Genomic DNA, 25,097 nt, shown 5'->3' on the forward strand with positions numbered 1-25,097 from the left:
CTGAGTTAATCCGGCAATCCTTTAGCCTCGAGCTCTTCTCTTCTCCAACCTTCTTCCTCTTGCTCTGCCTCTTTGCCCTTTTCCTCTTTTTGAGCCGCTTCTCTGTTTTCACGTGAAAACTCTTTTTACCAAAATGGAACTCTTTTTCCTTATTTCCAACTTATATATTTTCCAATAATTATTATTCCAATAATAATAATAATAATAATCCAAAAATTCCAATTATTTAATTAAATTAATAAATATAATATTAACTTAAATTAAATAATTATCTTATTTTTATCGGGGTGTTACATCATTTCTATTTGTATTTTCGGATTTTGTATCTTGATTATTGGGTTGTACTATTGGGGTGTTTTGTCCCCCATGAACAAATCTATATTTTCAGTTAATGTTATTTAGTTATGTTTTTAATTTTGTGTATTTAATAAATTTTTGGTTGATTGAGTGGCAAACCCTTCTAGATTGGTTGCTCCTCAAGAAGTACCCAATGAAGGTGCATCCGAGCTTGGATGGCAATGATAAGAATAAACAAGTGAATGAAGCTAAGGTACATGGTTACCTTCGGCTAGAATTTTAGAATGCATTAGGAACTTTACTCTTTTTGGTAAATTGAATATTGTCTTTTTGCAACATAATTGAATGAATGTTTCATCTAGAACTTAAAACCACAAATTGTGAGGAAACCTCCATTGTACACTTAAATGCTGGATTCTAATAAGTTTTGTTGATTCATGTGATTCATTCTTTGTCTTTTATTATTGTGAAATTGTGGAAGCAATTAGAAATGATCAAGGCACTTGTTTTCTTTTGAGCACAACTACATCCAAAAGCAACTTACCTGTGAGCAGAGAGAGTATTTGTTAACCCCTTTGAGCTTAAACAGTTGAATCTCGGCTTGAAATAAAGCGAGATCTCAAAAATCTTTTTTTACAACCCGGAAAATCTTGATTAGTGTTCTTTTGCCGTAAAAAGTTAAGAGCATTCACTTAGGGTGTGGAAGAAATAAGTTGGGGAGAACGAAAAAGAATCGGTAAGTACCACAACTCTTGAAAAAGAAAAGAAAAACCGAGCAAGCATTAAAAAAATGTATGTATAGAAAATATAAAAAAGAAACATCTGTTTTGTATATTTGATGTGAAAGAAAAGAACAAAAATAGAAAGAATGAAAATGAATGCTTGCTTGGAAGAAAAATAGTGAAAAATAAAAATTGAGTTGTGGAATATGTGTTGTGAAGGTTACAAATAAGAAACAAATGAAACAAAGTCGAGTAGTGTGAATAATACTGTGAATGTCTCTTTTGCATCGGCACTTTCGTTTCAATGGCCTTAGAAATGTCCCTTGTTTGTTAACCTAGCCAAGTTGCACCCTAAAAGCCCTTAGTGATCTTTATGCTTCCACAGTACCATTTATAATTGTTAGACATTGTATGAATCTATTTGTTTTCTTCATTGTTTGTTAGAGAGTGAGATTATTCCCGCGGTTGCAAACGCGTAAAATCTTCATTCCTTATTCGAAGAGGAGAGATAGGATGATTCATTCAGAATAGTATTGTTGTAGATAGATAAATATTTTGCATTGCTATTTAAGTTTTAGTTCTTATGTATTATGTTATTCGAACCGTTGGAAACTTGTATTTGCTGATTTCGCTTGTGTTTGAGCCGTTTATCCAACTTTGGAGAAACCAGTTTCTTAAAGCAAATCCTCTTGTCCTTCAAGAGGCATACTTTGCTTGAGGACAAGCAAGAATCTAGTTGGGGAGAGTTGTTAGATGCCCAAAAATGCTTATTTGAGCTATCATATGTGGGCATCTTTCACTCTTTTTCCTTGCTAAAATTGTCAAAACCACATTTGTTTTACATGGAATGCATTACATTGATAAACAAGCTTGGTGCCTTTGATTTGTGTGTTATTGTGCAGGAAAAAGACATGAACTAATTGAAAATGAAGACACAAGAAAATTGGCAAAGGAACCAAAGAATACAAGCATTTCATCAGCCTGCTCGCTAGGCGAGGCTGTGGCGAAGCACTGCTTCGCTAGGCGAGCTCCAGGCGAAAAGCTCCAGTAAATTGTCAAATTAATTCGCCAGGCGAGCTGAAGGCGAAGGTGGTAGCGAGTTCATTCTGTTTTGGTGAAAAGCGCAGCCAGCACTCACTCGCTAGGCGAAGCTCTAGCGAGTCCCCAGCGAGCATTCCAGTAGCAAAACCTCTCAACCTCGCTGGGGCGAAGGTTGAAGCGTGTCCTTCGCTAGGCGAAGGTATGTTCGCTAGGCGAACATGACAGTTCAAGCAGACCCTGTTTCTCTGGGCGCAGGTGCCTTATGTGCCCATTTTAGACCTTCGCTAGGCGAGCCATTCTGCTCGCCTAGCGAACATGACAGCCCAGCAGAGGTCTATAAGTAGCAGGTGCCACTTTTGAGCACCATACCTTAGTTTTACCTCATTTTTCCACTTTTGTACTTTTGTTAGATATTTTTACAGCATTGTTCTTGGGAGCTTTTATGCCCTAATTTTCATTTCTCTTCATCTTAGAACCATCTTCTACAAAAAGAAGGTGGATTCCCATCCAAATTCGATTATCCGACTTGGATGTTGATCAACCTTCTTTCCTTACTTGCCGACCAAGCTACCATGAAAATGAGTAGCTAAGTCATCCATTTGTCAAGGTTAGATGTAGGTGATTACTAGCTTTGTGTGTAAATGTGAGGATCCTCATATGTAAACTCTTTAATGGTAAATATATGATGAAAACTTTGTTTCTATTTAAAACTCTTTGTGTTGGTTTATGATCGAGAGATGTTTACCGACTCTTGACCTAGGTTTTCATCCAAACTTGTTTGTTAGCTAGAGATAGTAATGAATGATTTTGTTCACCATAAGGTTAAACCAAAAAGTTGTCATTTTGATATATTGTGTTCGAGAGAAACAATGGATCAAAATGGCAAAACTCACAATGTGTGTTCGAGAGAAACATATTGAGAGGACTTTGTGAAATTATTTATCATCTAAAGGAGTTTATAAGATTGTTGACCGAGCAAATACATGCAAAGTGATCATTGAAACCTAACTTTGACAATATTTCTCATTTAATCAAACCATAACTTTTACCGCAATTTATTACTTTCTATGCAAGATAACTTGATTAAAACCAAAACCCTATTGTTACATTGAGCTAAGATTAATACAACCATCGAACGGCGGTGATATCTTACAATCCCTGTGGATACGATAACAAAAACCCGACACGAAATATACTTTCAACATTATGTCTGTATTGTACAAGTCATAACAAATAGTGAAATCTCTTTCATGTTGAAAGGGGACCGGAGTACTCTCGATCTATGAGGGGAACCAGGATATCTCTTTGTGCTCTCTACCTTTCTGCACTTTATCATTCATCGCTTAACATAACCAGAAAAGAAAGAACAAAGTTTTTCATAAACCGGAAAAAGTTTTCAAAGATCCTAATTCACCCCCCCCCCCTCATAGGCGCTACTCAACTAACAGACACCATACTCCGTCTCACATTTCTGAAATCCCTGGTTCTTGAAAAATGAATCAATTTTCAGATTCCAAGCTCTATGGGCTTGCTTCAGCCCATACAAAGCTTTGTGTAATCTGTACACCATCCCTTCCTTATTATTTTTCTCAAATCTAGGAGGTTGTGACACATAAACCTCTTCTTCTAATGGACCATTCAGAAATTCAGATTTCACTTCTAAATATATTAGTGGCCAACTTCTATTAGCAGCTATCACAATCACCAACCTCATTGTTTCATGTCTTACTACAAGCGCAAACACTTCAAAGTAATCTAACTCAGGTTCCTGCAGAAAACCTCTCACAACTAACCTTGCTTTATGTTTTCCAATTGATCCATTTGGTTTTAGCTTCATCTTATAAATCTATCTCACGTTGATGGATTTCTTGTTCTTTGGAAGTTATGTCACCTTCCAAGTCTTGTTTCTCTCTATGGCATCAAGTTTTTCTTTCATGGCCTTCAGCCAAACTTTTTGTTTGAGAGCTTCTTCCATACTCATAGGTTCAGAGTCTATTAACATGGCACACTGAATAACTTCCCTTTTAGAATCTACTTTAGTATATTGCAGCATGTCGAACTCTACAAACCTTCTCGGAATGCTTCTAATTATTTGTGGCCTCTAAACTTGTTCAGAACATTCTGATTCTTGAACAATTTCAGATGTTGGAACTCCAGAAGTACCGACTTCAGAAGCATGACCACCTTCAGAATCTGGAATATTCCCAGAATCTGGACTACCACCAGAATCTGAGTCACCATCAAAATCTGGATCAGAATCAGATTCTTCTTCAGAATCATTCTCGCCTTCTGATTTTGACTCACTCTCATAATCATTTTCAGGCTCTAACTCATCTTCAGAATCAGAATCAACATCTTCAGAAGTTAACTCTGCACCGGAGTTGGATTGAGACTTGCTTCAATCCCATACTTCTGACTCTTTCACAACAACATATCTGGTGACTTCAACCTTATTAGTAAATGGACAATAAAGCTTACAAGCACTTGTATTGTGATACCCCACCAGTAACATCACATTGTTTCTATCATCCAACTTCTTTCTAGTAGCATTTGTAACGTATTTATAACAGACATAACCAAATACTATGAAATGACTCACACTTTACTTATCTCCAATCCACCTCTCAAAAGGAACAATTTCCTCCAGCTTCTTAGTTGGACACCTGTTGAGCATATATGTTGTAGCGACAACAACTCCCCCCCACAAAGTGTTAGGAAGCTTCTTCTCCTTCAACGTGCTCCTTGTTATATCAAGCAAAATTCACTTTCTCCTATCAGCAAGACCATTGTGTTGAGGAGTATATATAGTAGTCACTTCATGCTAAATTCCATTCTCCTTACATAACTTCTTGACCTCTATAGAGTTATACTCACCTCCACCATCAGTTCTGAGAATCTTTAGAGTCTGGTTACTCTGTTTCTCAACCTTGATTCTAAATTTCTTAAATTCAGCAAAAACCTCGTGTTTGAACTTTATAAGGGATACCCATCTCATCCTTGTGAACTCATCCACGAATGACACGAAGTATTTATTCCCTCCTAGTGAAGGTTTTGGAAATGGTCCACACATCAGAATGAACTACTTTGAAAGTACGTTTTGCTCTTTAAGTTATTTCTGATGCAAATGGAAGTCTTGGTTGTTTCCCTTTCATGCACACATTGCATGACTTTTCTGGTTTCTTAATTGCAGGAATTCCACGTACCAGTTTCTTTGAATTCATATGCCCTAAGCTTCTGAAGATCAAATGATCAAATCTTGTGTCACAACTCACTTTCCTTCACGACACTTATTATGCTAAGGCATTCAGAGTCTGTAGTTTTAACATTCACCTTGAATTTTCTATTTCATCCCTGTTCTGACTCCATAATCAACTTCTGATTACAGTGATACAACTTCAAAAGATTGTCTTTCATGGTAACTGAGAATTCCTTTTCAATTAATTGACCTACACTCATCAAATTGCTTTTCATGTCGGGAACATATAAGACATTCTGAATTAACTCAGATTTGACATTATTCCGAATCACTCTAACATTCCCCATTCCTTCAGCATTCAAATACTTATCATCAACACATTTGATCTTGGTCCTCTTCCCAGAGTCAAAATCAACCAGCCATTTCTTATTTCCAGTAAGATGATTTGAACAACCAGTGTCCATATACCACCAGTCTTCTAGAGACACACTATTAGAATCAGAATCCATTAATAGCACATGTTCATCATCAGAACTTCTGGCTATATTCGCTTCTTCTGGTTTCCTCTCCTTGTTTGACCAACAATCTGCACCGAAGTGGCCAAATTTCTTACAACAGTAACATTGAACTTTTCTCTTGTCATACTTCTCTTTTCCCTTTTGACTTCCAAAAGTTGAGGTTTCTGACTTCTGAGACCTAACATATTTTTTCTTAGCTTCTGACTAAGACCGCTTCTGGTCTTTCTTGACAAAATAAGCTTTCAGAGTCGGCTCTGCCTTTCTCTCATGGGTTCTTTCAGTAAGACGCAACTCTTGCGCCTCTAGAATGCTTTGCAGCTCTTCTATTCTCATGGTGCTCAAATCCTTAGAATCTTCAATTGATATAACAATGTAATCAAACTGAGGAGTAAGATATCTAAGTACCTTCTAAATGAAACTTTTTTCACAGAGTTTCTCCACACAACTTCATCTCATATGTGATCAAAATCACTCTAGAGATGTAGTCAGGTACCTTCTCATTGTTCTTCATGATGAGATTCTCATACTGCTTACGTAAAGATTGAAGCTCTGTCTTCTTCACTAATGCATCACCGCCATAGCATCGCACCACTGTGTCTCACGCAACTTTCGTCGTCGTTGAATTAACGATTTTCTCAAATACGTTCACATCCACACACTGATGGATGTAGAACAATGCCTTCTGATCCTTCTTCCTCAGATCACACTAAGCATTTCTCTGCGCATCTGTTGCATTTTCTGGAAGTTCAACTTAAACGTAGCTGTTGTTGATGAGATCAAGAACATCTTGAGCTCCAAACAACACACACATCTGAATCATCCAAGGATTCTAGTTCTTGTCATCGAACACTGGAAGCTTGGTGCTCAAATTACTGTTTTCATTCATCTTCAACCTTCTGCAAAACACTCAGATCTCACCTAAACACAGTGTTTCATAATCTCTCAATATCAAGATATGTGATCCTATTACGATTCAGATTAGAAATTCAATACAAGTTCTCCGAACAGAAATCAATCACAAAACGCTTCACCGTTTCACTCGTGTTTCCCGTGGTGTTTCCATATGGATCTGAGTCGGAGCTCTAGATATCAATTGTTGGTGCACAAGGTGATAAAGATGAACAAAACAAACAAGAGAGAGAAGAGAGAATAATAACAAACTTCCACTACTCAAAACGGTTATAGAAAAAAATGCACACACACTGCAAAAGAAATAAATGTACAATTTGTTCACACCACTCACTTACAATTTGAAAATAATGGATTGAATAAAATCACATCACAATACGGTTTTTTCAATTCAAACAAAATTTAATGCACGAATATTATATATATTATATATTACAAACAAATAAAACTATATATATATATATATATATATATATATATATATATATATATATATATATATATATATATATATATATATATATTATATTTTTCATCATATAAATAATTTATATTAAAATCAAACATTAAAAATAGATGTCGTTAATATTTCCACGCGTTAGCTAAATAAAATAAAAAAACGGATAAACCCACCTTTGAACGCTAGTTAATTATAATGTGTATATCAATCATATATATATATATATATATATATATATATATATATATATATATATATATATATATATATATATATATATATATATATATATATATATATATATATATATATATATATCAGGGCCGGCCCAGTGCAAGTGCAACCTATGCTACAGCACTGGGCCCAAGTTTTGGAGGGCCTACTATTTTTTTAATTTCTAAAAAAAAATATTTTACACCTACCTTTTTAATAATAGATGTAGAATCATAGTTTATTTTCAAAATCTCTTTTACATCTATTTTTTAAAATGAGGTGTAAAATCATAATTTATTTTTAAAATTTATGCATTTTTATCGATTTTAAAAAAAACTTGATATAAATTAATATTTTTATACCTATTTTTTATAATTATAACAGGGCCCCCATATTGATTGGGCCGGCCCTAATATATATAGTATGTATGAGTAGTAGTTTTCTTGAGTGCATTTATTTATTTTGAATGGTATATTATCTACACCACGTGGGAGAGGCATTAATTATACTATTTTTTTTTTAGATTCCATTTGTTAGAGACGTAAGGAACATTGTGTTATATTTATTGGTGAAATCGAGAGTTAATTGTCAATAATGTTGATGAAGTCTAATTCATTTGCAATGATGATGAATTTGTTAGGTGCAATTTTATTGGTATCAATAGCTTCTGTTGCTAATGCTCTCACTAAGAATGATTTCCCTCCTCACTTCTTGTTTGGTGCTTCAACTTCTGCTTATCAGGTTCATCTTGTTTTGCATGCCAAGTGTTTGATCTATTCATTCAATACTAATTTTTCATTCTAAAGCTACTTTTTTATGTTGAAATTGGGATCATATGAAAGGTTGAAGGTGCAGCAAATGAAGATGGCAGGAAACCAAGCATATTGGATACCTTTGCACATGCCGGCAATGGTGCTCTTTCTTATTAATTTGTTTTATATGTATATATTCTTCATATTAGTATTTTCAATTAATCATGTTATAAAGTCATAGTTACACAGATGAAATTCTTCGTTCCAATTAAATTTATAGGTGGACTATTCAAGGGAGATGGTGACATTGCATCTGATCAATATCACAAGTATAAGGTAAGCACTAGAAACATGTATTATATGTATTCCAACCATAAAATATTTCAAATCTCTCATACTCATCTTTCATTTAATGTAGGATGATGTCAAACTCATGGCGGAAATGGGCTTAGATGCCTACAGATTTTCTATATCATGGTCAAGACTTATTCCAGGTATGACCCACTAAACGGGCTTAGATGCATTCGCGATCTTGGAGCAAGACAAGTAGTTATTCTAGCATCAGAATCAAAACTAGTTTATAAAATAATGTCAAAAGTTGATTGTACTTTGTGTGATTATGGAGCAATTAATGAACCTCTTTAAGAGCAATTAATGAACCTTCTTGCATCAACTGTTTGTTATTCTAACCTTGATTTCATTCTAATACCAGATGGGAGAGGACCAATAAATCCCAAGGGATTGGAATATTACAACAAACTTATCAATGAACTAACAAGCCAAGGTTCTTTTGCAAACTATATTTACTTTGTAAAGTTCAATCACTGTTGTCAGTAGTAGATTGCAAAAAATAGTCGTTTGTTCATATTCTGCTATTTTCCCCCTTCATTTGAAGGAATCCAAGCACATGTTACATTGCATCATTGGGATCTACCACAAACACTTGAAGATGAATATGGAGGATGGGTTAGCCGAAGAATTATGTACGGTTCACGAACTAAACTTTCCTAATAACATGACCATCTTTTGTTAGATATTATTTTATATATGTTTTCATGCAGAAAGGACTTCACAGCATATGCAGATGTATGCTTTAGAGAGTTTGGAGATAGAGTTAAACATTGGACTACAGTGAATGAAGGAAATGTGGAATCTTTAGAAGGTTATGATTTAGGATTCTTAGCACCTCAAAGGTGTTCACCTTCCTCTATGTCTAACTGCTCCAAAGGCAATTCTTCAACAGAGCCATACTTGGTAACTCATCATATGTTGTTATCACATGCATCAGCTGCAAAACTTTATAGGACGAAGTACAAGGTAAACTTTGTCACACATCTAAAGCTTTTCACATTTTGTAGCATATTTACAGTGTTGCCAATTACGGAAATAATTATCTGTTTAAATTCTACTATGGTACGACGTTTCAATGTTGCTTCTGCTATAATTTCTATTTGATAATATTTGTATTAAGGAGTGTATCAGAGAACTATAGAGATTTGTTTATATTCCAATATGCTATAGTGTTTTTGTGAAATATAAGCTATAGCTGCTATTTTTGACAACATTGCATAATTATGATATCATTTTCATTATAATCAAAGTATTTTTTATTTAAAAAATGCTACCAATGGTAACTTGCAGGCCAAGCAAAGGGGACTTATTGGTTTTAATATCCTTGGTTTTGGTTTACTTCCACTAACAAATACTAGTGAAGACATAATTGCTACTAAAAGAGCCCAAGACTTCTTAATTGGGTGGTAAGTAACATTTTGATTGTGATATCTATGGCTTAAATATGTTGTCATCGTAATTTTATTTGACCATTTTAGATTATGCATGAACTTTTGGTCTCTTGGAGATTAGTTTGCCCATATTTAGTCCTTATACAATTGCAATTAGTACCTGCTGAGTTGTTTTTCTTTGTTGTGATAGGTATATGAATCCCTTCATTTTTGGAGAGTATCCCGACTCCATGAAAAATGATGTTGGCTCAAGGCTTCCTTACTTCACTGCCAGAGAATCAAGTTTGGTTAAGGGCTCAATTGACTTCCTTGGATTCAATTTTTACTATGCATTATATATTAAGAACAACCCGAAAAGCGTGCAGAAAGAGAATAGATATACATCAGATATGGCTGTAGAGTTTAAACGTATGATTATTTCTGCACCATTTACTGCACCGATATTGATTATATAACCAGTTATATATTGAGGTTAAACAAGTAAAGTTCACATGAGCGTCTCTTATTCTATGCCCTGATGTTTTTTCTCTCCCTATTTGTAGCCTACACTGGAATTGGTACACCTACAGATGAGGTAAAATTAGAGTATCTTCTTTGAAGTTCCGTTTATTTTTTGATCGTTGAAGCTTCGATAAATTCCACTTACTGCTCATTGGTTTGTTTAGATACCGGTTATACCTTGGGTTTTGGAAGGGCTGCTTCACTCATTGAAGAATGATTATGGAAATTTTCCAATTTATATTCATGAAATTGGTATGTCTTCCTTACATAAACATTTGGAAAGTTTCCCAATCCTTTTCTGTAGGAATGAATATAAGATAGCTTTTCAACAATGTCGAATAACTATAGTCTTATGACTTAATTAAAGACTTAATACATAATAAACTTGTATATATGTTTTGAGTAGTAAGAATTTGGTCTTTTAGTCTTTGAAAACCGGGCTTAAATTTTTATAGAAACACTTGAAAAATGATCATTAACGTCATTTTGGAAAATTTAGTTCGGTCTGGGTTATTTTTCCTGGAACTTTTCTCTATAACATGAACCATTGAAATTCTCAGGTCAGAAAACAAGTAGGAATTCATCATTAGATGATTGGTCAAGGGTGAAGTCTATGCATGTATACATAGGGAGCTTGCTTGATATGTTAAGGTACCTCTATTTTCCTTTTCAAGTACTCATTACCAATATTCTTAATATTCACCAAATACTAGTGAAAACATATTTTTTTTGGTCACATTGACAGGAATGGATTGAATATAAGAGGCTGCTTTGTATGGTCCTTTTTGGATGTATTTGAGTTGCTATATGGATATGAAAAAAGTTATGGTTTATATTTCATAGATATGAAAGATCCAACTTTGAGGAGGCAACCTAAACTTTCTTCTGTGTGGTACTCAAATTTTCTAAACAACAGAATTATGGACTCAAAGATCACCATGAAAATTGAAGAAAAGTCATCCATCTCCAACACTTCCTTGATGCATGCTACCACTTAATGCAATTAGGACTAGTTAAAATACATGTTTTTTCTCTAGCTTCCTCTCCTTTGTTTTTCCTAAGTCAAAGTTTGCTTTATGCGTGACCATGTATAAGAAAATGGCATGCATTTATGGTGTTTAAACTTATGAAAATAATTAGAATTTTAATGAACGTCTATATACTATTTAAGATGTTATGATACGAAGTCTTCAATATTGCTAAATCTGCATCACTAATATTGTATGTGTTAAGTTTAAATGGCAACAATCTTCTCCTAGTTGCTGTTAGAGAGTGACAACATAGAGTAAATTATACAAGCATTAGTGTAAATAATAGAAAGAAAAATTAGACTCAATAACTTTAACCATAGTTTCAAACCACAGCAATAAGAACTTATTTATCCATTTTAGATATTTGAAAATTTGTATCTAGAAGTTGTACATACTAGCTTGTAGAGAGTTCAAGTAATTGTCGCACTTTTTACAACAACGAAAGCTGAATACATAGCAGCTTCCCACTTAAAAAACGTGACATATATTTTGCAATAACAAGTCAGTTATTGCACTAAACAAAAATTCAATTTTTCATAACTATTCAAACATATTAATATTTAATTTCATAAGATTCAAGAACTAGTTGTTCAAGAAGTGTGCTGATCGAAGATTGTTCCACCAAAGAACAAATTGCATATATTTTTACAAAGTAAATTCACTACTACAAAAATATATATTGTAACATGTTATCACCTCGGCTATTTAATCAACTGAGATAATAGTATTTTTTTAGACACCTATATATTTTTTATTTTATTAAAAGATTTTTCACTATGGTTCATACTACTAACTATGATGATATATTAAGGCTTACAAGTTTTAAATCTCAACACCAATATTTTTGTTTCTATACAAAAAAGGGTGATCACCTTAATTTCAATATAGTTATATTAAAATTAAAATACTTTTCACCAGAATCATTTATAATAACCATAGTGATAAGTGATGTTCACAAACTCAAAAAGAGTTTATTTTTCATATAAGAAATGGATAAAAAAAAACATATTTGCCCTTTTTTTATAGAACACATAGAAAAATGTGAAGTTTTAAGAAAAATCATAGTTTTTATGATCTCAGATATATTTTGTGTGCAATATATTCATTCATTAATTTATTAAATAAAAAATTTCTTGAAACCTCCAATCTTTATCGTTTCTCATTCATTTCTTATAACGTCCAAACTTCAAGAAGCTAGCACACACGGAAATCATTGTTTGGTCTCTTCCTCTTCTTCAATTTATGGTATGTTCTCTATTTCATCACATTTATCACAATTCATGGTGAGTTTTAGGTTTTAGTATTGTTAAATGTTATATTGTTGTGAATGAAGAGACGTAGTTGAGAGTTTGAGTTTATACATGAGTTTGATTTTGTTGATTGAGACTATTTTGGTTATTATTGTTGTTATTTTTTCACTATATGTTGTTGGAATTTGAAGAGGTGTGGTTGAGGGTTTATGTTTATACATGAGTTTAGATGCAAGTATATAATCATATTAGTATGTTGTGTGTGTAACATTAGTTTGTCATTCACATTAGTGTTGTTGTGATTGAGTGATAGTGTAATTGTTTTTATGTTGTTGTGAATGTTATATTTTGTTGTAATTGAGTGATTTTCTACAAGCTTTTGACATAAATTTCAAAATTTATTATGGATCATAGTTTTGCATGAAAGTTGATAGATTAAGCCCGATATATGAGAAGAGTTCTTGAATTTCTTGAATACGCTGAAGAAAATCTTTAAAACAATAATAGTCTATTTTATTGTCCTTTTGTTAATTGCGGGAATATCAACAAAAAAATTCAAAGGAAGAAATATTCAATCACCTATGTTGTGATGCAATTTGTCAAAATTATATAATATGGATATGACATGGTGAGATGGATAAAAATCAAAATGGGACGCAACAAAGATATGAAGATGATGAAGATATTGATGATCGACTAGAACATACGATATCTGATATTGAAGAGCCTTCTTTTAGGAAATCTCATATTTATGATACTTTCTATAGTGATAAGGATGTGCCTTTATATAAGGGATGCATAAGTTTTACACTATTGTTTGCAGTATTAAAATTGTTTAATCTTAAGGCAAAAAGTGGATGGACGGATAAAGTTCCACGGAATTGCTTGATTTGCTGAAACAAATGCTACTAGAATATAACAATTTTGTGGATTGTTGTTATGAGGCCAAGAAGATATTGTGTCCAATGGGTTTGGAGGATATCAAAATACATACATGTCGTAATGATTGCGTATTATACAGAAAATAGTGTGAAAAATTGGATCAATGTCTGAAATGAGGTGAGTCGTGCTACAAAGTGAAGGACAACAGTGGTAAAAACTATGAAGATGTTAGGAAGAAGCGTCCTCTAGCCAATAATTCCAAGGTTCAAGAGATTTTTTGCTAATCCGAATGATTCAAAGAATAATATATGACATGCAGATGAAAGAAAATATGATGGAAACATTCATCATATAGCTGATTCCTTGCAATGGAGGAAAATTGATTCATTCTTAGAAGTTGATAGAGATGATGTGCATGTTATTCGTAATGATCATGAAGAAGACATATGGGAAAATTAAAAAGTAATTATTTATTATTATTTTTTCATAGTATATTGTATGTTATAATTCCTAAGGTTATTTACTAAAAGTATTATTATTTGCAATTATATGTGTTTAAAGTCAAGACACGTTCCTCATGTGGTAGATATTATTTGATGTAACGGTGTGTAAATTGTATGTTGTTTTGTGTCATTTCGATTTTGATGTGATATACAATTTTTTTGTTCTTAATTGAATTTTTGGTTTTGATGTAATACAATTTTTAATCCAGACTAGTTGTCAACTATGGGTGTGGTTTACATATGGTTTGTGTTGATGTTTATAGTTTATTTATAATTCACAAAAATACGGGTTACAAAACTATGAATTCTATCAAATCAAAAAGATCATATTTAAAAAAACAAATAATTTCACCACGGTTGGTTCTATCAAATGTGGTTGTATGTTGCCCGCTATCTAGATTAATAAACATAATAAATGACGTTGTTCGGTATCGAACCCACGACCTATTAATTATTCACTACTGTTGTTTATTATAATCGTGATTATATGTAGTGCACTTTCCAATTTATTACCACGACCAAAAACATATGATGGTACGTAGTCCACTTGCTATCACACGCTATCTTACCACGCACATGAACGTGGTTATATCTCTTTCTCAACCGTTGTGAAATGTGTTATTTGTAGTAGTGATTATTCTATAAGTTAAGAAGATGATTGGAATGAAAAGTTTGAAAGTTTGATTTAAGGTAAATTAAATCAAATTTCTTCCAGTCATGTATTCAGAGATCTGGCTCCACTTTCAGAGATTCGACTTCCATAAAGAAAAGTCTACCCGGATTGATCTGGTCCAAGCATACCTCTTTTTTAGCCCAGGTACTTCTCAATATAACATCCCAAATCCATCTAGGTGGACAATGCATACAACGGTTATCTACGTCTCATGCCGGTTTATTAGCGAGTTAGTTATACACCTCCACTAGATATGTGAACGACTTCATTTTAGGTAACAATTTTGAACACAATTTGAATACTTTCTCTATCTATCTATCTCTCTGTCACACACACATACACACATACACACACACACACACACACACACACACACACACACATACTCATTTGTGTGTTAGATGATCCAACCCAGGTCAGTCAAGATCGGGACCAGACTTTCCCCAAAGGTACGGGTCGAGCTAGTGGATGCCTCCAAGAAAATGTCGACATCTTCACTATCTCCCCTCATGAAATTCCTAGGAACGATCCACAAGTGGAGTGTCATTGGCTGAACCTAAATGTCTAGTATAAGTACGTAACTAAACGACGAAGGAAACAATATCTTGAAAAAGCGGAGGCTACTGAGAAAACAGTATGAGGTCTATTAAACACCAAGTTTATTTCATAGGTGAATCATACTAAATGGTTATCGAATGTGGTCCTAGTTAAAAAACGTCGGGAAAGTGGAGGATGTGCATCGATTATACCGATCTTAATCGTGCATGTCTAAAAGACTCATATCCCCTACTGAAAATCGACCAACTCATCGATAATTCAGTCGGCTACCAATTTCTATCTTTCATGGACGTGTATTTCGGATACAATCAGATTCTAATGTACATGCCCGACCGAGTGAAACCGCATTGATGACGGGACAAGCCAACTACCAGTATAATGCCATGTTGTTCGAGCTAAAGAACATCGGGGTGACCTATCAGAGGATAATGAACAAGCTTTTTTAGGAATAAATATGTGAAACACTAAAAGTGTATATGGATGATATGATCATAAATTCGGGTCCAGATACCTTGCACGCTCAACATATCGACCGAGTGTTTAAAAGGGTTCGAAAATACGACATGAGGCTTAACTTCGAGAAATGTACCTTCGTCGTAAGAGCGGGCAAGTTTTTAGGTTTCTACCTAACATAACGGGGAATTGATGCCAACCCTTACAAATGTGAAGCGGTCATTCATATGAATACTCCGACGTTAAAGAAATACCTATAGAAATTGAATGGGATGCTAAAAGCTCTGAACATGTTCATCTCAAAATCATCCCAACAAGCATTGTCATTGAACAAGTTGCTGAGAAAACAAATAGAATTTAATTGGAACACTTAATGTAATACCACATTCGATTCTTTAAAAAGAATCATGATTACCCCACCAGTACTCACACGCTCATCTCTAAGAGAGACATTGTATCTCTACCTAGCGGTGGCCGAAGTGTCGTCCTCATCAAAGAGGATGATGTGACCAGAAGTCGGTGTACTTTTTATCCAAGACCTTATCTGGAGCAAAAACTCGATATCATAAAATTGAGAAAAATTCCCTAGTCATGACTGTTGCGTCTCAGAAACTTAGAAGGTATTCCCTGGCACATCCTATAATAACCCCCAATAGATTTACCACTAAGACAAATACTCTTTTGGTCGGACTTAGCTGGAAGACTAACAAAATGGGCGATAGAGATATCCTAGTTTGAAGTTTCTTTTGAAGCTAGAAAAGCACCGGACATGTGTCAAATGAAATGTTGGAAGAGCTTCAGGGGAAGATAGATACTCAAAAGAAAAAATTTGACGTGAAGTTAGAAGCGGAGCAGGAAACTCGAAGGAAAAAAATGGAATAATTAAAATAGTTATATGCGGTGTGTGAGAATGAGAATTGTGTTATCTGAAATGTATGATATATATTGTGTTAATTATTTTTTTCTGTTACTTTGTGTATTTTATGATGTAGAAAATCAGTGGAACCATGCGACATTGTACAAATGAAGAGGATGATGTTGATGATCAATTTCCTGGTAGATATGTTGTACCTGGTGCAAGTACAAAAGACAGTTGGTTAACCGAAACCTCCGGTAGAGAGATCCAATATAAGGTATTGGCTCCTTCTGAAGAATCATATTTCAAAATGATGGCTCATGTTGTGTTCAACAAAGAAGCGGTGTTTACTCTTCCACTAGAACATGATACTATGTTTGGGGGGTTAAAGGAATTATTTATGATTCCTAAAGATATAAAGGATATGATTGGTGAAAAACGGTGGCTAAACATAGGAATACTAAAAGTTTGGTGCACGTATGTATATCATCATTATATGGTACATTAATTGTTTTGTATAGAATTAATTTTTCACGTGTTTTTTGTATTTTGTTTGACCTTTTAGGTACATTCACCATGTATGTATAGAATTAAATAAATTGAATACTTATGGATTGCTGGATCCAATTAGAGTACCATTTACAAATAATTATGCTAAGAATACTTAGCATCACAGATAGCGGATGGGAAAGAATGTTACTTTCACCATTTCTCAATAAGTGAGTAGTTTTAAAATTATGGTTTCTCTATTATATTTAGTTTTCATGTTTTACCAAATACTAATTATATATGCTTTGTTCATTCAAAGAACATTATCAATTGATCATCATATCTCTTCGAACGGATATGGTAACTACACTGTGTTTGTTAACCTATGAACTTGATCCTATGATGAAACAAATTATTACTAGGTAAATTTATATTTATGGTATTTTTTGTGAAATTTTATCATTGACTTTGTAATTATCTTAGTGTGTAATATTTTGAAATCATTTTCAATATACAGGGTTGTCGAGAGGCAATATAGGTCGAACAACTCTAAAAAAAGTTCGCATTTTATGAACCCAATGTATGCATGGAATCGTATAGTAAATTCTTCCACAAGATAATTATATACTGATTCCGTTATGTATTTCAGAAAAGTGTGCGAAAAATATCCTAATTTGTTGAAATATGTTGAGAGCACAATTCTTGACCAGTTGAAGGATAAAAATGTTTGTGCTTGGACTGATAAGGTTAGACACTTTAGAAATATAACAACTAACATAGTTGAGTTTTCCCATGCTACATAGAAAAAATGGTTGGGAAATAGTAAGGGGATTTGTGTAGAAATTGAGACTCGGTGAACCGAATGATTCAGAACCAGCATAATGAGATACATATATCATTTGGTCGAAGCATCACAGTTTTAGAACACAGATTTGAAGACAACAATCTTTATTCTCAGTTGGTCGGTGTCATACCCCAATTTTGTCCGGGCATATTTGAATTTTTGTAAAATCGATTTCATTTTTAATTTGCATCATATGCACAGCATGACATGCATTCCATCATGAATAATAACTAAAATATCAGTAAGAATAAATTTATTGAAAATACAGACAAATCGGTTGAATCATTTCCTCAAGTACGGACAAAATCAGCGGATAAAAAGTTTCAAAATTAAAATTGAAGACGCCAGTATTATTAATCTAAGGTTCATGTAGTTTAACCTGGTGTGCTCGTTGTATTTTTCAGCAGCTGTTTCAGTTGCGTTTTGACCCGCCTGAGCCTTTTAACCGGTGCAAACTTATTTCAGAATTTGAAGAAACGCTGTATTTTTTCAATAAGTATATTTTGCATTGATCATTTTCATGCATCCGATTTAATTTTTCGAGCAAATTTTTGCCCGACTTTTATTCATTTTTAGTCGTTTTAATTTTAAACTTTCGTCAAAATAGTGAGATTGAATAAATAAAATTTTCCATGTTGTTATTTTAATTTTATCATGATTATTTAAAAAGTTGTGAGTTTTATTTGATTCAATTGATTTAAATTATTTTAAAACGATTAAATCATATAAAAACAACATTATAGGCATTTTAATTTATTAAAAAAAGATGTGTTTCTTTGTGTGCTTCTTTGATTCAATCTGAATCGTTGATTCAAATTAATCAAAGGCTCATGTTAGCAATCCATACTCATTTCTAATATTCAATCATAAAATAGAAATTTAAATAAATAGTTAAATAGAAAATCAGAAAATATTAAAAAATATATCTTTCAATCTAATTGCCAGATGCCACGTGGCAATCTTATCTTCTTGTGAGTGGTACATGGCTGGCAAGTGGTCCTCTCACTCCACACTCCTCTCCAACGGTACAAAATTAAAAGAGGGAAAGAAAAAGAAATAAAAGGACCTTTCCACGTTACCTCTTTCCACGTTACCTTTCTACGGTTCATGTAGTTTAACCTGGTGTGCTCGTTGTATTTTTCAGCAGCTGTTTCAGTTGCGTTTTGACCCGCTTGAGCCTTTTAACCGGTGCAAACTTATTTCAGAATTTGAAGAAACGTTGTATTTTTTCAATAAGTATATTTTGCATTGATCATTTTCATGCATCCGATTTAATTTTTCGAGCAAATTTTTGCCCGACTTTTATTCATTTTTAGTCGTTTTAATTTTGATCTTTCGTCAAAATAGTGAGATTGAATAAATAAAATTTTCCATGTTATTATTTTAATTTTATCATGATTATTTAAAAAGATGTGAGTTTTATTTGATTCAATTGATTTAAATTATTTTAAAACGATTAAATCATATAAAAACAACATTATAGGCATTTTAATTTATTAAAAAAAGATGTGTTTCTTTGTGTGTTTCTTTGATTCAATCTGAATCGTTGATTCAAATTAATCAAAGGCCCATGTTAGCAATCCATACTCATTTCTAATATCCAATCATAAAATAGAAATTTAAATAAATAGTTAACTAGAAAATCAGAAACTATTAAAAAATATATCTTTCAATCTAATTGCCAGGTGCCACGTGGCAATCTTATCTTCTTGTGAGTGGTACATGGCTGACAAGTGATCCTCTCATTCCACACTCCTCTCCAACGGTACAAAATAAAATGAGGGAAAGAAAAAGAAATAAAAGGATCTTTCCACGTTACCTCTTTACACGTTACCTTTCTACGGTTCATGTAGTTTAACCTGGTGTGCTCGTTGTATTTTTCAGCAGCTGTTTCAGTTGCGTTTTGACCCGCTTGAGCCTTTTAACCGGTGCAAACTTATTTCAGAATTTGAAGAAACGCTGTATTTTTTCAATAAGTATATTTTGCATTGATCATTTTCATGCATCCGATTTAATTTTTCGAGCAAATTTTTGCCCGACTTTTATTCATTTTTAGTCGTTTTAATTTTGATCTTTCGTCAAAATAGTGAGATTGAATAAATAAAATTTTCCATGTTATTATTTTAATTTTATCATGATTATATAAAAAGTTGTGAGTCTTATTTTATTCAAATTATTTAAATTATTTTAAAAAGATTAAATCATATAAAAACAACATTATAGGCATTTTAATTTATTAAAAAAAGATGTGTTTCTTTGTGTGCTTCTTTGTTTCAATCTGAATCGTTGATTCAAATTAATCAAAGGCCCATGTTAGCAATCCATACTCATTTCTAATATCCAATCATAAAATAGAAATTTAAATAAATAGTTAAATAAAAAATCAGAAAATATTAAGAAATATATCTTTCAATCTAATTGTCAGGTGCCACGTGACAATCTTATCTTCTTGTGAGTGGTGCATGGTTGGCAAGTGGTCCTCTCACTACACACTCCTCTTCAACGGTACAAAATAAAAAGAGGGAAAGAAAAAGAAATAAAAGGACCTTTCCACGTTACCTTTCTACGGTTCATGTAGTTTAACCTGGTGTGCTCGTTGTATTTTTCAGCAGCTGTTTCAGTTGCGTTTTGACCCGCCTGAGCCTTTTATCAGGTGCAAACTTATTTCAGAATTTGAAGAAACGCTGTATTTTTTCAATAAGTATATTTTGCATTGATCATTTTCATGCATCCGATTTAATTTTTCGAGCAAATTTTTGCCCGACTTTACTTCATTTTTAGTCGTTTTAATTTTGATCTTTCGTCAAAATAGTGAGATTGAATAAATAAAATTTTTCATGTTATTATTTTAATTTTATCATGATTATTTAAAAAGTTGTGAGTTTTATTTGATTCAATTGATTTAAATTATTTTAAAACGATTGAATCATATAAAAACAACATTATAGGCATTTTAATTTATTAAAAAAAGATGTGTTTCTTTGTGTGCTTCTTTGATTCAATCTGAATCGTTGATTCAAATTAATCAAAGGCCCATGTTAGCAATCAATACTCATTTCTAATATCCAATCATAAAATAGAAATTTAAATAAATAGTTAAATAGAAAATCAGAAAATATTAAAAAATATATCTTTCAATCTAATTGCCAGATGCCACGTGGCAATCTTATCTTCTTGTGAGTGGTACATGGTTGAGAAGTGGTCCTCTCACTCCACACTCCTCTCTAACGGTACAAAATTAAAAGAGGGAAAGAAAAAGAAATAAAAGGACCTTTCCACGTTACCTCTTTCCACGTTACCTTTCTACGGTTCATGTAGTTTAACCTGGTGTGCTCGTTGTATTTTTCAGCAGCTGTTTCAGTTGCGTTTTGACCCGCCTGAGCCTTTTAACCGGTGCAAACTTATTTCAGAATTTGAAGAAACGCTGTATTTTTTCAATAAGTATATTTTGCATTGATCATTTTCATGCATCCGATTTAATTTTTCGAGCAAATTTTTGCCCGACTTTTATTCATTTTTAGTCGTTTTAATTTTGATCTTTCGTCAAAATAGTGAGATTGAATAAATAAAATTTTCCATGTTATTATTTTAATTTTATCATGATTATTTAAAAAGTTGTGAGTTTTATTTGATTCAATTGATTTAAATTATTTTAAAACGATTAAATCATATAAAAACAACATTATAGGCATTTTAATTTATTAAAAAAAGATGTGTTTCTTTGTGTGCTTCTTTGATTCAATCTGAATCGTTGATTCAAATTAATCAAAGGCCCATGTTAGCAATCCATACTCATTTCTAATATCCAATCATAAAATAGAAATTTAAATAAATAGTTAAATAGAAAATCAGAAAATATTAAAAAATATATCTTTCAATCTAATTGCCAGGTGCCACGTGGCAATCTTATCTTCTTGTGAGTGGTACATGGCTGACAAGTGATCCTCTCATTCCACACTCCTCTCCAACGGTACAAAATAAAATGAGGGAAAGAAAAAGAAATAAAAGGATCTTTCCACGTTACCTCTTTACACGTTACCTTTCTACGGTTCATGTAGTTTAACCTGGTGTGCTCGTTGTATTTTTCAGCAGCTGTTTCAGTTGCGTTTTGACCCGCTTGGGCCTTTTAACCGATGCAAACTTATTTCAGAATTTGAAGAAACGCTGTATTTTTTCAATAAGTATATTTTGCATTGATCATTTTCATGCATCCGATTTAATTTTTCGAGCAAATTTTTGCCCGACTTTTATTCATTTTTAGTCGTTTTAATTTTGATCTTTCGTCAAAATAGTGAGATTGAATAAATAAAATTTTCCATGTTATTATTTTAATTTTATCATGATTATTTAAAAAGATGTGAGTTTTATTTGATTCAATTGATTTAAATTATTTTAAAACGATTAAATCATATAAGAACAACATTATAGGCATTTTAATTTATTAAAAAAAAGATGTGTTTCTTTGTGTGCTTCTTTGATTCAATCTGAATCGTTGATTCAAATTAATCAAAGGCCCATGTTAGCAATCAATACTCATTTCTAATATCCAATCATAAAATAGAAATTTAAATAAATAGTTAAATAGAAAATCAGAAAATATTAAAAAATATATCTTTCAATCTAATTGCCAGATGCCACGTGGCAATCTTATCTTCTTGTGAGTGGTACATGGTTGAGAAGTGGTCCTCTCACTCCACACTCCTCTCTAACGGTACAAAATTAAAAGAGGGAAAGAAAAAGAAATAAAAGGACCTTTCCACGTTACCTCTTTCCACGTTACCTTTCTACGGTTCATGTAGTTTAACCTGGTGTGCTCGTTGTATTTTTCAGCAGCTGTTTCAGTTGCGTTTTGACCCGCCTGAGCCTTTTAACCGGTGCAAACTTATTTCAGAATTTGAAGAAACGCTGTATTTTTTCAATAAGTATATTTTGCATTGATCATTTTCATGCATCCGATTTAATTTTTCGAGCAAATTTTTGCCCGACTTTTATTCATTTTTAGTCGTTTTAATTTTGATCTTTCGTCAAAATAGTGAGATTGAATAAATAAAATTTTCCATGTTATTATTTTAATTTTATCATGATTATTTAAAAAGTTGTGAGTTTTATTTGATTCAATTGATTTAAATTATTTTAAAACGATTAAATCATATAATAACAACATTATAGGCATTTTAATTTATTAAAAAAAGATGTGTTTCTTTGTGTGCTTCTTTGATTCAATCTGAATCGTTGATTCAAATTAATCAAAGGCCCATGTTAGCAATCCATACTCATTTCTAATATCCAATCATAAAATAGAAATTTAAATAAATAGTTAAATAGAAAATCAGAAAATATTAAAAAATATATCTTTCAATCTAATTGCCAGGTGCCACGTGGCAATCTTATCTTCTTGTGAGTGGTACATGGCTGGCAAGTGGTCCTCTCATTCCACACTCCTCTCCAACAGTACAAAATAAAATGAGGGAAAGAAAAAAAAATAAAAGGATCTTTCCACCTTACCTCTTTCCACGTTACCTTTCTACGGTTCATGTAGTTTAACCTGGTGTGCTTGTGGTATTTTTCAGCAGCTGTTTCAGTTGCGTTTTGATCCGCTTGAGCCTTTTAACCGGTGCAAACTTATTTCAGAATTTGAAGAAACGCTGTATTTTTTCAATAAGTATATTTTGCATTGATCATTTTCATGCATCCGATTTAATTTTTCGAGCAAATTTTTGCCCGACTTTTATTCATTTTTAGTCGTTTTAATTTTGATCTTTCGTCAAAATAGTGAGATTGAATAAATAAAATTTTCCATGTTATTATTTTAATTTTATCATGATTATTTAAAAAGATGTGAGTTTTATTTGATTCAATTGATTTAAATTATTTTAAAACGATTAAATCATATAAGAACAACATTATAGGCATTTTAATTTATTAAAAAAAAGATGTGTTTCTTTGTGTGCTTCTTTGATTCAATCTGAATCGTTGATTCAAATTAATCAAAGGCCCATGTTAGCAATCCATACTCATTTCTAATATCCAATCATAAAATAGAAATTTAAATAAATAGTTAAATAGAAAATCAGAAAATATTAAAAAATATATCTTTCAATCTAATTGCCAGGTGCCACGTGGCAATCTTATCTTCTTGTGAGTGGTACATGGCTGACAAGTGATCCTCTCATTCCACACTCCTCTCCAACGGTACAAAATAAAATGAGGGAAAGAAAAAGAAATAAAAGGATCTTTCCACGTTACCTCTTTACACGTTACCTTTCTACGGTTCATGTAGTTTAACCTGGTGTGCTCGTTGTATTTTTCAGCAGCTGTTTCAGTTGCGTTTTGACCCGCCTGAGCCTTTTAACCGATGCAAACTTATTTCAGAATTTGAAGAAACGCTGTATTTTTTCAATAAGTATATTTTGCATTGATCATTTTCATGCATCCGATTTAATTTTTCGAGCAAATTTTTGCCCGACTTTTATTCATTTTTAGTCGTTTTAATTTTGATCTTTCGTCAAAATAGTGAGATTGAATAAATAAAATTTTCCATGTTATTATTTTAATTTTATCATGATTATTTAAAAAGATGTGACTTTTATTTGATTCAATTGATTTAAATTATTTTAAAACGATTAAATCATATAAGAACAACATTATAGGCATTTTAATTTATTAAAAAAAAGATGTGTTTCTTTGTGTGCTTCTTTGATTCAATCTGAATCGTTGATTCAAATTAATCAAAGGCCCATGTTAGCAATCAATACTCATTTCTAATATCCAATCATAAAATAGAAATTTAAATAAATAGTTAAATAGAAAATCAGAAAATATTAAAAAATATATCTTTCAATCTAATTGCCAGGTGCCACGTGGCAATCTTATCTTCTTGTGAGTGGTACATGGCTGACAAGTGGTCCTCTCATTCCACACTCCTCTCCAACGGTACAAAATTAAAAGAGGGAAAGAAAAAAAAATAAAAGGATCTTTCCACCTTACCTCTTTCCACGTTACCTTTCTACGGTTCATGTAGTTTAACCTGGTGTGCTTGTGGTATTTTTCAGCAGCTGTTTCAGTTGCGTTTTGACCCGCCTGAGCCTTTTAACCGGTGCAAACTTATTTCAGAATTTGAAGAAACGCTGTATTTTTTCAATAAGTATATTTTGCATTGATCATTTTCATGTATCCGATTTAATTTTTCGAGCAAATTTTTGCCCGA

At 32.5% G+C, this 25,097-nt stretch overlaps 1 protein-coding gene across 3 annotated transcripts in view; it reads left to right on the top strand.

Annotated features, from left to right (window-relative positions):
* Positions 1 to 11,528, top strand: part of LOC127107418 (beta-glucosidase 11) — an 81,248-nt gene extending 69,720 nt beyond the window's left edge. The window contains exons 1-13 of one of the 3 annotated variants that reach the window (XM_051044692.1): positions 7,830 to 8,097; positions 8,199 to 8,268; positions 8,389 to 8,444; positions 8,527 to 8,602; positions 8,821 to 8,892; positions 9,004 to 9,091; positions 9,170 to 9,425; positions 9,750 to 9,865; positions 10,041 to 10,258; positions 10,393 to 10,424; positions 10,516 to 10,603; positions 10,912 to 11,002; positions 11,097 to 11,528. In XM_051044692.1, coding sequence (XP_050900649.1) covers positions 7,951 to 8,097; positions 8,199 to 8,268; positions 8,389 to 8,444; positions 8,527 to 8,602; positions 8,821 to 8,892; positions 9,004 to 9,091; positions 9,170 to 9,425; positions 9,750 to 9,865; positions 10,041 to 10,258; positions 10,393 to 10,424; positions 10,516 to 10,603; positions 10,912 to 11,002; positions 11,097 to 11,349 — 1,563 coding nt within the window. In that variant the 5' untranslated portion in view covers positions 7,830 to 7,950 and the 3' untranslated portion in view covers positions 11,350 to 11,528. Of the gene's footprint in view, positions 1 to 7,829; positions 8,098 to 8,198; positions 8,269 to 8,388; positions 8,445 to 8,526; positions 8,603 to 8,820; positions 8,893 to 9,003; positions 9,092 to 9,169; positions 9,426 to 9,749; positions 9,866 to 10,040; positions 10,259 to 10,321; positions 10,425 to 10,515; positions 10,604 to 10,911; positions 11,003 to 11,096 lie in introns of those variants that run through there. The other 2 variants (XM_051044693.1, XM_051044695.1) reach the window with 2 other exon arrangements.
* Positions 11,529 to 25,097: the final 13,569 nt, after the last annotated feature.

This window comes from Lathyrus oleraceus, chromosome 7 (genome assembly GCF_024323335.1).
Source record: "Lathyrus oleraceus cultivar Zhongwan6 chromosome 7, CAAS_Psat_ZW6_1.0, whole genome shotgun sequence".
NCBI lineage: Eukaryota > Viridiplantae > Streptophyta > Magnoliopsida > Fabales > Fabaceae > Lathyrus > Lathyrus oleraceus.